The 15,684-nt window shown below is 40.0% G+C and overlaps 2 protein-coding genes across 3 annotated transcripts in view; one reads left to right on the top strand and one right to left on the bottom strand.

The window, feature by feature from the left end:
- Nucleotides 1-15,684, top strand: part of LOC126366581 (uncharacterized) — a 121,716-nt gene that overhangs the window by 37,431 nt on the left and 68,601 nt on the right. The window lies entirely within an intron of this gene.
- On the bottom strand, nt 474-4,930 carry LOC126366627 (uncharacterized). 2 transcript variants are annotated; one of them, XM_050009813.1, is made up of 3 exons: nt 4,618-4,930; nt 3,314-4,307; nt 474-1,902 (listed from the first exon to the last, which is right to left on the bottom strand). In XM_050009813.1, the coding sequence occupies exons 1-2, from the start codon at nt 4,796-4,798 to the stop codon at nt 3,319-3,321; spliced, it is 1,170 nt and encodes a 389-aa protein (XP_049865770.1). In that variant the 5' UTR covers nt 4,799-4,930; the 3' UTR covers nt 474-1,902; nt 3,314-3,318. The 2 variants fall into 2 exon arrangements, with proteins under 2 accessions (XP_049865770.1, XP_049865768.1); XM_050009811.1 differs by having other exon boundaries at nt 474-1,508.

The raw sequence follows: 15,684 nt of genomic DNA, 5'->3' as shown, positions 1-15,684 counted from the left end.
GGGTGGAATGTTGTTTACATTTCCACATTTTTATAATTTGTTTGAGGGTATTTCTCTCTCCGTGCCGCTGGCTCGATCGTCGCGTCGGGCGGTCGTCATTCGTTTGGAGTGATTTCCCTGAGATTTGATGTTTCCAAACCTTCCAGCTGGGTATCCAGGGAGGGTGGGTGGTACCAATCTCTTCGGACGAAGCATTCGTATAATTGTGATAGAACTTCACTTAGGTAAGTTCGTTTAATCATTAATTATACTTCATGCTTCGTCCTCGAGATTGGTACCTAGGATAAAGTAAGAATATTCACACATGTAGACCTTGAGAGTGTTTTGGAAACATCACATTTTGCTGTTAAGAAAATAAGTTTAATAAAATAAACCTTTTTTGTATCTGAATCAACTTATTGTTTATTTCGGCAATTACTTAGCAACTTATACGTTTACAAGTACAAGAATTTTCCTATATAATTATGCAATTCGTTATTAAATGATGACATTATGAAAAAAAAGTTTCATAGATTAACAATAGCCCTCGCCAGCGCCCCATCGTCCGTGCTCACAATGTGCCGGTTGTAAAACCTTGCGAACGTGGCGGAGTTGTTACTCCAGCCAGCAGTCTGTCGTATCTGGTCAACGCTTACCCCTTGTTGTAGAGCGCGGGACGTTGAGGCGTGGCGGGTGCTATGAGCTGTGAAGATAGAGACGTCAATTCCTGCATCTTTGAGTGTGGTCTTAATCCACCGACTCAATGTTTGAGTTGTTACTGCTTTATGGGGCTTTTTGAAGCTTACAAAAAGTCTACTAGATTTACGTATGGGTGATGTTTTATTCAAGTAAGAAATTATAGTGTTTGCGGGGCAAATCTCAATTTTTTCCTGAAAGAAGGGTAAATGCAAAACTGGTTGCTTGGTTCCAATCCGGGAAGTTTTTATTAATTCTGGAATTTTAATTCTAATTTGCGTGGGTAAGATTTCGATATTCTTTATGTCAATCATGGATAAAGTTTGCACTCTATGTGCTGTAACAAGGGCAAGTAAGGTACAACACTTCCTAGAAAGTTTTTCTAGCGGAAGTTCTTCGTTAGCGTACCAGGAGGCTAGCATTGTAAGGACTTGATTACAGTCCCAAGTAACGTCATATTTTGGCGCCGGTGGCCGGAGCCTAAATGCTCCTTTAAAAAATCTTTTAACGCGGTCATCTTCCGCGATTGCACAACCTAATATTAATGCTAAAGCTGATCTACAGCTATTTAACGAACCGTACTGTGCGCCGCTGTGAAAAATTGTTGTCAAAAACTCAATAATTTTAGGAAGTGGCGCCTCGTACACATTAATACAATTCTGAGTACAATAATCGTACCATTTCCTAAAATAAGTATCGTACTGTTTAAATGACGTACGCGAAATAGAGGCCAACATTATTTCTATTGAAGATTGCGGAACCTTTCGTTGCAGCAGCGCTGCCCTGATAATATCCCTGCCACCAGGGTAAGGTTGCGATGGATGTTCTCGTGGCTGGAATGAGAAATTAACGCATGGTCATTGGGGGCGAAGGTTACGCAGTCTGATATTAATAGTTTCCTAAAGACAGGATACCATGGTTGTGTCGGCCAAGCGGGCACAACCACGATACCTGTAGCTTTGTCCAGTATTATTTTTCTAAGAGTTTTCAAAATAATAGCGAAGGGAGGAAAGGCATAGAAAAAATAACTTGTCCACGTTATGGTGAATGCATTGACTGTGTATGCATCGGGATCCCTATGCCACGACACGTATGTATTACATTTCTTATTTAACCTGCTGGCAAATAGGTCAATATTGGGTTCACCGAACCTTTCAACAATGGTGTTGTATGCGGAGTCCGAGAGCTCCCATTCGATGTCAGGGTGATTCCGTCTAGACTCGGCATCTGCAATTTGATTGTCGCTTGATTTTATATAGCAAGCGAATATGAATATTTTTCTAAACTCGCACCATTGCCAAATACTTCTACTGATATTGGTGAGGTGTGGAAACTGAATCCCACCCATTCGATTGATGTATGCGATGGCGGTCGAATTGTCAATCCGTAGTAATATTTGGCAATTGGAGTAAGTTTTGGCAAAAACTTTTATCGCGAAGAAAGCAGCCAAGAGTTCTAAGACATTGATGTGCTGCTGTCGTTCGGCCTGCGACCACTGGCCACTAGCTGTCTGTCCGTTACAGGCTGCGCCCCATCCCGTCGTTGAGGCGTCAGAATAGATTTCTAGAGCATAAGAGTCGTCTCTAATTCTGTGTGACGGTCTCGCCAATGCTCGCAGCCACCATTGAAGGTCTGGCAGCAGCGAACTAGGAATATTCATCAACCTCTCATAGTCGTCATCGGCTTTGAGATTGAGGAACTTGCACCGTTCCAGTTCTTTTGTGTATAGCAGCCCGTACTCTACTGCTGGACACGCTGAAATCAGTAGTCCGAGCAGGCGAGCAAAGCGCCTAATCTTGCAACGTCTGATACGTGTAAACTCCTCAACCTCCTTTGTTATGTTCATCTGCTTGTCCGCTGGTAAGCTGATAGTCATGGAATGAGAATTAATTATGTAGCCTAGAAACTTACATGTCGTGGCAGGGGTTAAAATGCTTTTCTCAAGATTTATTTTAAAACCCAGTGCTAATAATAACTTCTCTGAAGTGGTTATGTTGTCAAGACATTCATCATAGGACTGGCCTAGTAAAAATAAGTCATCAAGATAAATTGTGGACAAATAGCCGCAAAGTCGCAATAATTTGGACACTGGCTTCATAATTTTAGTGAAGACATACGGCGCGGTGTTTAAACCGAATGGCAAGACATTAAATTCAAAAATCTTCCCAGCCCAACGGAACCTTAAGTATTTTTTCGAATCTTCATGTATTTTAACTAAGAAGTAGGCGTCTTTTAAATCCATTGTACACATGAAACAATCTCTAGTTAATAGTTTGATCGCTGTGCGGAGATCTTCAAGCTTGAAGTGATCTGTTTCAATAAATTTGTTCAGATTTTTTAAGTTCAATATGAACCGAAACTTGCCATTGGGTTTAGGCCGCAAAAATATACCAGATAAAAACTGGTCTTCGTGCGCTTCACATTCAGAAATAGCGCCAATATTAAGTAAATCGCGTATGGCGATCTCGAAATGTTGTATTTCAGATTTATTATACGTAGGTGGATCAGGTACATGGTTTTGGACAACTGGTTTTGAAAACCTTATTTTGTATCCATTTATCCAATCAATGATTGTTCGGTCGTTTGTAATACGAGCCCATTGTTTAGAAAATAGAGCTAGTTGACCGGCGTATCTTACCGTGTCTACCGGCGGCGGGTCGTCTTCGACGGAGGCGGCGATCTCTTCGACGAGGCGGTGTGCTGCCCGCGCTGAGAGGTCGTCTCTCGGCTCCTCTGCTGCGTTTGCTGCCGGCGACTTTGCGCCGGCTGTTTCCAGTTTTTTGACGTCTGCGGCTTTGACGCTTGAGGTTGGTTTTTCTTGGGAGTTTTAGTTGGAATTTTAAGGTCTGAACCGGATTTATTGACTGCTTTTGCAGCTTTTAATGCTTCTGAAAGATTTTCGCCGAACAAATATTTGTCTATGCTGGTATGTGCCAAGTGGTCCTTCATTTCCTTTTTAACGGAATATATGGCGAAGTTTCGTCTAGCTATTGACTCTGCGTGTTGCACATCGCATAGAAGACGTCCCATATCCATCAATTTCTGAAGAAGGTCGTGATTTTTTTCTTTTTGATTTATTTGTTCAGTGATGGTGCTAGATAAACACGATATTATCGTTGCAAGTTGTTGTTGCTTAGCTTGGAGTATTTTGTCTCTTTTGATGACACTCTCCGGCAAGGCAGCTCGAATTTCGTCGTTAAGCATGGGTGCTCCCGTCCGGACACAATTGTCCGGGGTCAGGTACTTCTTATTCAATTCTTTACGAAGCTCTCTGTCTATACCTGAGACGGCGAAATGTTCTAATCGATTTGCGATTTCTTTGTGGATTGAAGGACCATATTCAATTTTGGCTGTGGGATCTTCGCCTAGGATTTCCATTGTGGCGCTATCCAGACAGTCCATAAGATCAAGAGGCTCAGCTTGAGTAGCCGAGGTGGTTTCCTCGTGTGGCGCGGCGGGCGGCTGCTCGCAGATCAAGGCGGCGCCGGCGGTACCGGTGGCGGTGTCCGGCAACGCTGCAGCAGTAGGAACCTCCCTGTCCGGGGGGTTGCAGCCGACCCAGGCGGCGTCGAGGATATTCCGAAGGTCATTATTAATCATCTCGGTCTGATCGTCTGACGACGAGAGCTCTCCTGAAAGGAGTAGGGAGTAGTTAGGTATTTGTGGTGACTTGGAGCGTAGGCGGCAAGATAATATTCCCAGAGAATAAGACGCAAGCCGACTTTATAGCTCTGTTCGGTGAAGTAGAATTCGCAAAGAATTAACCACAACCCGGTTGATGTAATAAGTGGGTATTGCAAAATTACAAGTAAATTCCTTGTATTTTATCGGTAAGGTAGAACTCACACAGAATAAAACTCGAACCGATATTAAAAAACGTGGCGAGATAGCCTCGCAGGCTTCCCTGTCCGTTTAATGCAATTTTACTTATTACGTCGTTACCTTGTATTTCTTGAACTCGTTCAGGTGAAGATTCCCTCGACGATGATGATGATGAAGACTCGATGACCCGATGTCGCCGTTTACTGGTACTACGATGTTCACGAACTTGTTTTTCTAGTAGTTTAATTTTTTTGTAAATACAATCCAAATCGGGGGATTTGGCACGTTTTCTTTTCGGCATTTTTTATGCGGAATCACAAAATACACTATTAATGTCACGTGGTATACACTAGAATACTAAACGCGTAAAACTTTAACGTTTTTATTACTTTTGTTAAGTAAGTATTACGTAGTATCACGAGTGGTCGAGCACTAGAAAGCGAATGACGACCGCCCGACGCGACGATCGAGCCAGCGGCACGGAGAGAGAAATACCCTCAAACAAATTATAAAAATGTGGAAATGTAAACAACATTCCACCCTCTCAACTAAGTGCATCAGAGTGGTAGAAACTAGGCGTTACTACATGTGTGAATATTCTTACTTTATCCTAGGTACCAATCTCGAGGACGAAGCATGAAGTATAATAGCATTTATTTATTACACCATATGATACTATATGGTACGATACATGTAGTAATTATACATTAAAGAAGTTTTGTAGTGAATCCTTATGAAAATGAAGAAGCTGATTTAACAGCGATATTTCACAGGGTCCGCTAACCTAACCTGAAGATTAGCCAGTTCCGTTTTTTTTACAGAACCGACTGACTGTCTGACCTTCCAATCTGAAGGGAAAACCAACCATATACAGGTTAGGTCACGATGTTTCCTCGCGATATTTTCCTTTACCGCTGTGCACGTGATTATCATTTATGATTTAAACATGAATTCGAAAACGAGTTCGAAAATCATTTGTTTAGGCCCGTTTTCTGTGATTCGAATTTGCCTCACAGTGAGAGGTAAGCGTTCTTCCAACTGCCACACCAACGGACACTTCATACAAAACACCTCGTTTTACACAGACACTAAACATTGACGTTATGGTACACGTGCAACTGTGTGGGGAGCGGAGAATTGCATATTATTCTTTACTACCGACCCGCCCGAGCTTCGTTCGGGTGCAATGCTTAAGAAAAAATGAAATTACGACATCACATTACAAACCTCTAAAATAACATTATTTCTTTACTATTTAATGAATGTTATTGTACATAAAAACCTTCCTCTTGAATCACTCTATCTATTAAAAAAATCTGCATTAAAATCCGTTGCGTAGTTTTAATGATTTAAGCGTACATAGGGATATAGGGACAGAAAAAGCGACTTTTTTATACTATGTAGTGATTCTAGGCAATTGGGCTACGTCGGTATCGTAATACCTACCTCTTATTTGCTAACTACAGATTTCACTCAATTTATCAATTAAATCGTACTCTATTGCTTCAGCTCTTTCTAATCCTCTCACAACAGCAATATTCAGTTTCATACTACAGGCCTGTGATTTCTCGCAATTTCTGTTACTTGACTATTAGTTTTCTAACAATTTTCTCGGGCTATGAAACTAATATTAACTCTAGTGTAATAGTTACGAACTCTATGCAGCGAATCCATACTTAATATTATAAATGGGAAAGTGTATGTATGTTTGTTTCTCCGTCTTTCACGACAAAACTGAGCGACAAATTGACGTGATTTTTAAGTGGAGATAGTTGAAGGGATAGAGAGTGACATGCTACTTTTTGTCTCCCTCTAACCCCCCACTTCAGTAAAATGGTGGGTGGAAGCTTGTATGAAGCATTCTGCAATTTTCAAGGTAGAAAGCTAAAAATTGGTATGCGGACTATTTGTGACTAACTAAAAAATCGTGCATATTTTTTTTAGAAATCTGGTCCCAACCCTTTCAAAGATGGGGTGACATTTTATATGGGACGTTTCGCAGTTTTCAAGGTAGGATGCTAAAAAAATGTACATAAGGAAAGGAGAACCGTGTTAACCTGAATTTAAAGCGAGCGAAGCGACCCGGGCAATAGTATGAAATTTAAGGGTGTCTCTCCTTCAAACCTTCGCAAAAATGAAGCAATGGTGCTAATTCCTGTAAATACCATCTAATTTTATTTTAAGTTATATCTGTCATTTTCTTATCCGCCGAAAAGGAAAGGGACGGGTAATCGACAAGCATAAAATTTATGGAACACACGTCAATTTTAAGCACAAATCTAAAACAACCGTCTAAAAATTCGCCCGGGTTATTCATTTATTTACTCATTCTTCCTAAAATTAAGAGCTGTCAATCATCCGTCCCTTTCCTTTTCGGTGGATAAGAAAATGACAGGTATAACTTAAAGTAAAATTAAGAGATGTCTGCAGGAATCGGGGCCAATATAAAGTTAATCTCAAATCGAAAGATGATGGTTTACCAGTTCTCTCGTATGGTTTGTGAGATCAATGACGGACCTCATCAACACTCGTTTACCAGTATATTGCGTTATAAACAATCACACGGTGAACTTGAGGACATCATCTCATCATCGTCTTACCTTAGTCGGTTTATAGGTACGACATACGCGAGATCAGGAGCTTTGTAGACTGTTTTTTTTTTATTATTCCTAATACAGCAGATAACTATTATAATTCAGAAACCAAACCCACAACGCTCTAATTCGGCTACCAAGGTGCCTAACCGCCACACCATAGAGCTCGTCGAATTCTATAGACAACAATAATCTTGCGCCCGCGCCGGCGCTAGCGAGGTCGTCGACCCCGGCCGGGTTAAGGCACGGGATTTCTTAAAGCGATCCGCTTATTAGGTAGTCTATATCGTGCTGTGTGGACCTTATACACGTTCCTAGTGCCTTATAGAGTAGTGGCTTAGTAAGGACTGCGCTCGGCTCTTATTTCAGTAGTCGTGGGTTCAACTCTTAGCATATTCATTTTTGGACTTTATATGAAATCTTACGCAAGTAAGAGACACCTAACTACTATTTACTAACTTTTTGTCCCTGATAGTAAAAAGCACGTAAGCGCTATTATGAAAAAACACATTTAGATGTGAATTTTGTCAACGAAATCGGCTGTAGCTAAAAATCAGCGCCATAACTACTTATAGCTATATATATTATATGTACTTAAAATCTGTTATAAAATACAACTGTTTGTTTCCCAAATAAATTAAAATAAAATATATAAATAAATAATCTAGCTACAGCTAGTCTATGGCTTTTTCTGCAACCGTTTCGGCATTAATAACTCTTTGATATAATGTAATGACTATTCACAAGTACCTACATGACATACAAGTATACCTAAATTGTAACAATATTTGCATGCTAATGTTGATAGCTGATAAGGTGTACATCCATCTTTTAATTAACCCTTTTCAAAGGCAAATAAAGAGTATTTGAATTGAAAGAATGTGATTTTACAAAAATGCGCTTACGTAGTTTAGACAAAAAGATAAAAGACGATTCGTAGCCTCACTATAAGGCAACCATCTTTTATCTTCGTCGTTCTTAAGAACCCAAAAATACTGGGGAGAAAAATACTAGGTACATTTCCTCAAATTACATAATTATAATTAGCCATAATTTTGCGCTGCGCAATTATTTCACCGAACGAACTATCAAATATTAATTCTAGTTATCGCTTTAATTCTAACCTGTTATCTTTTATATCAATTTGTAGTTACGATAAGTTTTATAAACCGATGTAATAATATATAAGTTAAACGGAAGTATGTATTCTGTTATCTTACATAGGTGTTATGCGGGTATTATACCATTTTGCTTGTGAACACGTACCCTTATGATGATTTATTATATATTTATTTATATTATTTTATACATAAGACTGGGAAGGGAATGATAAGTTGGTTTGGACACATAGAGCGGATAAAGGATAATAGGATTACGAAAGCAATATATAAAGCGAAGGTTGGTGGTAGGGCTGGCAGAGTAAGGATAGATGTACATTGAACAAATGAAAGATGTCCTTAGAAAAGATTCAGTAAAATCTACTCTGATCCGGCGTGCGTGTATGAAACGATTGATGAATGTGGAGGAAGCAAGAGAAGTATGTCAGGTTCGAAGCAATGGAATTCCATAGTCTGCTTACCCCGGTGGGAAATAGGCGTTAGTTTATGTATGTATGCATGTTTTTGCAACATTACAGACAGATACCAATTGCCATAGGAACAGCAATATGGCGTTATTTCTCCGTAGATACTATCTATCTATACCATAATACGTACATAAATAAATCACAGGAGCCACCTTGGTCTAGTGGTTAGAATGTTGGGCTCACGATCAGGAGGCTCGAAATCGAAGTCACTTAGTGAGACTGTCCTTTGTTCGGTAAGGACATAGCAGGCTGATTTGTCTGATTGTCCGAAAAATAAGATGATTCTGTGCTTCGGAAGGCTTCGTGAAAGCCGTTGGCCCCGGCCGTAAAACACCTCCATAAACCGCAGTGGAGCAGAGTGGTGGAGTATGTTCCATACCCCCTCCGGTTGGGACGCCTGTACCCAGCAGTGCGCCGTAAGTAGGCTCTTTCAAGTTATGTTATAACTACAGTGTACGACTTACCACTTATCACGTTGAACAAACAGAAAGCTCGATGAAGCGTGGGTACTGGTTACTCAATTCATCTTGCGATGTATGTAACTCTGCCTATCCCAATTGGGAATCTATATTTCCAACGACTATTCATGAGCGTAAATATGACACACAAAACATGAAAAATGGAAGCTTCCATCATCTTCGGACGTAAGCCGACAAGTCCGACAGCCTTTGAAAGCTGCTCAATTCATCATAATCCCTGCTTTGTCCTTTGCCCAAATGGTCGGAGTCAACGCCCTAGGCTTAAACTGGATCACATTCCAACCATATTAGCTTCTTTGTAGGTTATAATAAAAAATAAATAACAATATTTCATTAACCCATAAAAACTTCCATGGTCTAGTGGTGAGAGCGTTGGGCTCTTAATCTGGAGGTCCAGGTTCGATTCCCGATGGGGACATTGTCGAAATTACTTTGTGAAATTACTCAAAAATCTGTCAGCCCCATACAAAACATACGTGATCATATGCCATGCCCTTCGCATTGTCTCCTAAACCCAGATGGTGAGGTTATTGACCCTAGAGATTCCTAACCCTTTGTTGATATTACTTCACTGTTACGTGAATGTTTGCATACGAGATAATAAGAATTACGGTGGGTTAAGTAACGCAAACTTTATAAATCGGGATGAAGCAACTCACGGGGTCTTTAGTCGTTTCGGACCGCAAGCTATTCGGACCGCGGTGTCGCCGAAGAACTTATTTGTAATGGGTCGATTCGGACCGCCGCGGGTTCGGATAATGAAAATAGTATTTACTTAAATTTCATTTTAATTCATTTCAAAAGATACCTGGGACAATCCGCACCGCTCCAACTACAGCGGTGCGAAACGACCTATTTAAAAAAGCATCAGCCTTCGCACCGCGGTCCGAACCGCTCGTGGTCCGAAACGACTAACCCATGCTACTATTTTTCTCTATTTTGTCATGTTTACTTATATAATAAAATAAAATAAATAAATAGCTACAATATACTTCAGTACAAATTCAAAACGGACATAACCCGTTCAATCGTAGAAAGTACCAAAAAAAAAACAACTTAACCATTCAGACACGATTCGAAGAACAATACAGGTGTAACGTTTAAGGAAAAGAAAGCACCCGAGCAAGCCCTATCTTAATGTGAACCTGCCCTTAGGTACTGCAGATCTGCGTTTAAGCTATGTAAGAATATTTATGATAGATATAACAACTGTTAACCCTTTAATAGACATCCAGGATAAAGTCTAAAGTAATAACAACTTTATATTCAGTCCTTTTTGGCTTTATTTGAGTTCGTGAACATCGCAAAGCAGAAATATTGTGGTAGAAAACAGATAAAATACAAATCATATTGTTTATTTATCACGTGATTTCTAGGATTTGTTATTTGTTTTCAAGTTAATGGCAATAGGCTCGCTATGGGACTTATACACAGCTGCCGATGAGCGGCTCTATAAGTGTATACTAACGTAACGGCCTCCGTGGTCCAGTGGTTGAGCGTTAGGCTCACGATCCGGAGGTCCCGGGTTCGAATCCCAGTGGGGAAATATCACAAAAAAAAATACTTTGTCCCTAGTTTGGTTAGGACATTACAGGCTGATCATCTGATTGTCCGAAAGTAAGATGATACATGCTTCGGAAGGCACGTTAAGCCGTTGGTCCCGGTTACTACTTACCGATGTAAGTAAGTGGTAGTTACATGAGTCATTTCAGAGGCCTTTGGCGGCTCAATAGTAACCCTGACACCAGGGTTGATGAGGTTGGTAATCCACCTCTCAACCCACACGAGAGAAGAAGAAGTAACTAAATACTGTATGTATAAAATATAATGGAGGGGGGTTGCGACAGTGGAAGAATTAGGAAAAAAATACAGTTTGTGTCGCCAATGTTAGATCCAATATTGTTTTCACTTCAGAAACACTGACAGACGCCAATCGGCAGAAGTGATTTCTTTTTAAAATGGCGGTCGTTCCGGAGGACGGATCCTTGTCAAATAGCAAAGGGAAAGGGCGGGAATTTCAAAATGCGTGGGAAATGTGGCAAATAACGAACACTGTATAATATAATCCTTCTATACACCTCTGCCTACCCCTTCGGGGATACAGGCGTAATGCTGTCATGTTAGATAAAAGTTGCAAAATATTTTATGACGTCATTAGTGTTAGCTATATGTAAGATCTGGGTTACCTATGCAGGAAAGGAATTTAGTATTCAGTAGATTTACGAGCAATCAACGATCAACTTAGGTGGACTAGATTGGTTGTTAATGAAAAAAAATGTTTTCGGATCATTGGATCTACTAATTAGCGGCATAATTACTAAACTCGTCTGTCGCTTTCTAGCTAAGATCAAACGAATGTTTACTTTACGTACAGACAGACAGATGTAATTTTGTAATGTGCATGACTGACATACTATAAACAAAGACTCAGTGGCTAAGGATTTTTTTTCTAAAATAGCTTCCGAAACGTGTTGTTAATACGTACCTATACATGAAGTTAGCCCTCAGCGCTCCCCATTTGTCCGGCTAAGTAGTTAATGCCATGGTATAAGAAGAGCAGGTCCCCACCGGGGTTTGAACCCGGGACCTCCGGATCGTGAGCCCAACGCTCAAACCACTGGACGCCGGAGGCCGTTAAATTAAATTGAATTGATTATTATTTTTAAACTTTGCACATTTGTAACAAACTGTTTCTTATCTGTTTCAGGTAAGTGCTTACAACTTGAGTTTTGAAAGTGTAAGTTATATAACAATTATTGTCAAAATCTTTGCTGAAATTTTGTTTGTACTGGAGATGTGGCGACTTACCACCTTACAAATAAATAAAAAAAAACCAGAATGAACGTGGGTTTAAATATTTCACAGCCAAGCAAAGTTAAGTCGAATTGTCACGTATAATCATAGTATAATTGGATAAATAAAATTTTGCTTGGCTGTCAAATATTTAAACTCATTACTTTCATACCTGGTTTATTTTTTATTTGTAAGGCGGTAAGGGTTTGGCCAACTGGCCAATTAATCGGCTCCAGAAAGCCGAATAGAAATGTGTAGGAAAAGACAGTTTCTAATGTCGGAAATAATATATCGTAGCCTGATACAAGTTGTAATGATGTCAATCTCTCTGGCCGGGTTCGCTTCTGGCCACTAACTTCACGTTCTGCCTGGTCGCCTCACCGACAACAAACGTTCAAAGTTCCCATACCCTTTGAATTTTGTGGTGTCAGAATCGAAACAAATGGAATTCCATCGTCTCTGCTTACCCCTCTAGGAAATAGGCGTGAGTTTATATATGCACGTATTTAAGAACGAAATTTTTGTACGAAGTGTCCGGGCTGTGTCAAAGGAATATTCAGCATAACATTTGCACGGTCTATTAATATTTTTGCATTCGCCTCTTATCAGCAAAGTCGGTTTATTCGATAATAAGTGTATGCAATGCACCGTTATGCAAGTATATTACGCAGTGCATATACGGATTTTTTCTTTTATTTTGGTCCGGCGACAAGGTTATCTCATTATGGACAAAGTCATTTTATCGCGGCGAGATGGAAGATATGGGAGATAATTTAATATAGGTACAGTGCAGACACTCCATACAAGAATCCCGTTCTTACCGTGTGCACCGTGCGTGCGAGGGAGACACACAATCCCCGTGCCCTTTCTTACTCCTTGACGGCTTAAATAGACTGAGAAAATAAATAAATAATAAAAAAGTGGCCGTTCCATCGGGGAGGTGACAAAAATCAAGTTTCCATGCCTGCATAGAGTAAACAATAATACGAATAGAAGGGACATTCTCCACTCCGCACCATTACGAGCTTGGAGCGAGCTTGATTTACCTCACCCCTCCCTCAGTTTAGTCTAAGCCGTAAGCCGTTCAGGAGTAAACGAGTGCGCACGAACTCACTGTCTCGCTCCGACGCATTTTTTTTTGTAGTGTCCCGTTTGTGCCTATACACAGAATTAGAAATCTGTTTGGACCTAGATTTATGTAATTAATAAACGCAGTACACATTGTTATCCCTTTGACTACACCTAATCTCAGTCTACTCAAAATCCAGCGACATACAAACAAAAAAACATTGTCAAAATAATTTTGTTCGAATAACCCATACTGCAGAACGGCATATTTCTAATAATGTGCGTCTATATGCGCGTGCGACTCTCGCTTTCGTCGCGCGTGGAATGTCGCCGGCGCAGGCGTCGCGACCCGCTGTTACGAGTGTTACGTCCGAGGCGAGAGGTCGCTCACAACGCACAGCGCATGCACGAGAGTATGGAAACTTGTTCCGATACTGTTCTAAATACTGTCGTTTACATGCGTAAAGCTTTACTTTCAAACAAGCATAGCCGGTGTCATTTTGGATTTGAATTTTATGTAAAAGTACGAATACTGAGCTAGTACCATATAATAAGGAATAATACTACGACCAAATCGCACCCAGTATGCGCGCTCCCATAGTATTTGGAAGATTGGGTTAGGATCGTTCGCGCGAGACGAATTCGTACGAAAACACATCTACCTATATCAACAGTATAATATTATACCATGCTCGAACTGCGACGTGAGCGAATTCAAAAGGTACAAAGAAAACCTTTCTTAATAAAGTATTAGGTACTAAAGTTTGCCAATCTAGTAACAATAGCCATAGCAGATTATCTTTCTCGCTACTTATTTTTTATCGTCACGTTTGAATGGCCAGAAAGAATGGTGTATCATCTTAACACCCCACGCTCCACTTGTTATGTGCGTAACCAAGAATATATACACCAATGGATCAAAACCTCAATGTGTTATAATGTTTACCTCCTCAAATAAACACTGACGACACAGCCTTGGACCCATCTCATTAACAACTGTGACACAAAATGACAAAATAAATGCAGGTTGTCTCATGCCAAAACATTAGTAAAAGTTTGCTTCCCATTCTTTGCAGAAGACATTTGATTGACGCAGAATTTGGCGATTTCACATGAATGTCGTGTTTACATAACCCAGCTCACTTGTCCAAATCTAAGTTCCTACTTCTATCAAGCGATCGAGGTAACCGGGACACTGCAATGTGCCCTCCTTTTTATATCGATGACCGCTTTGACTTTATCCTTATGATGTATTGTCTTGTCTCTGTCGATGTGTTTCTACATGTCAGAGATTGATAGATGAATCTATAATACGATGAATCAGTAATTCAATTTGTTGTGGCTGTGTTTGTACTAACAAACTATGCAGTTGATGCTTGTATTTTTTTATAGAACGTCGCGCAAAAAACTTTACAACTCGACATACATGACACTTGCAATGTTCTCGAGACTTCGATTGTCGAAAGACAACATTTAAATTTTTTTTCGATTGTATAATTAATCCAGAACAATAAAACTTTCAACATTCCTCAGTTATTCAATTAACACAATGGCTCATAATTTGAATGCGGCTTACGTAAAGGTTTACAACAAACGTTATATGAATGAACTGTTTAATTTTGTAACCCACAACAAAACCGGCGAATTGAGGTTTGACTTTTCACACGTGACCTGTGATGGGGATCGGTTTCCGTATCACAAAAAGTGATACAAGATTTCTTTCTCGTATCATGTAACTCGCAAATGAATGGCCGGCTCTTTAGAATCTTCCCAGTGTCGAAATGTGGGGCTCGAGTGTTCGAGGCTTTCGAAGATAAGCGGAAAATTGTTTTTGTCAGTATGAATTATGCATGTTGCGTGGGTTGTTCACTCGTGTCTGCTTGACACATTCCGCACTGTTTCCTCATCTAGCTTGATATATACTTAGTTTCCGATGATGTTACATTGATTTGCAGTAAGAACTTTGCGGAATTATAAAAGAAATGTTCTTGAACTGTTCTCGTTCAACTGTAACTATGAATATGGATTTACAATGTACATTTCTGCTTATGTTTAATGGTACTCTGGTGTCACATTTTCCCTCATCTTTCACATATAAGTGTCTCAGACTGGGCCCCTTCGGCCTGTTATCTTAAATTTTATACGAATAAGGACCATGAGCGCTGTCCATTTGTACGACCAAGTATATATAATTAATGCCATGTCCGGCTAAACTTTAATAAGTCACGTCAAAAAATTATATCACATGTGCCCTAATAGAAGTTTACCACTTTTACTTAGCCATGCAATTTGGCAGTGTGGTGTGTGGTAACAAGAACAATCGTCTAACTTTCGTTGTTTCGTCTAGCGAGCGAGTTCCGGCCAAGCACGTATGCTGATGTTATAATTCCGTGATAAAATCTCTCCAAACTGACTACCATTGCAATTACCCGAGTTTTATGGGTGTTACTCTTATGCGAGCGTTTATGTAATTCCATAATATGGGAAGTGTGAAGTTTTCGTTTTAATTGAAGTCTTTTGGTATTTTCGCCCGTAAAGCAATAATGCGTAAGTGGAGGAAAGAGAAACGGCTACACGTTGTACGAATGAAAATTGCCCACAATTATATATTAACTCGGTGTACGCAAGTATTAAGGAAACATATAATTATGCTACTGTAAAAAGTGGT

The sequence above is a fragment of the Pectinophora gossypiella genome, chromosome 5 (genome assembly GCF_024362695.1).
Source record: "Pectinophora gossypiella chromosome 5, ilPecGoss1.1, whole genome shotgun sequence".
Taxonomy (NCBI): domain Eukaryota; kingdom Metazoa; phylum Arthropoda; class Insecta; order Lepidoptera; family Gelechiidae; genus Pectinophora; species Pectinophora gossypiella.
Note: the sequence above shows the minus strand (reverse complement) of the source record. Positions and strands in the feature narration are given on the sequence as shown.

Coding starts and splice junctions, on each gene's coding strand:
- LOC126366627 (XM_050009813.1), bottom strand. CDS start 4,798: ATGCCGAAAAGAAAACGTGCCAAATCCCCCGATTTGGATTGTATTTAC. Junction 4,308..4,617: donor ACGAGTTCAAGAAATACAAG/GTAACGACGTAA, acceptor TACTCCTTTCAG/GAGAGCTCTCGTCGTCAGAC.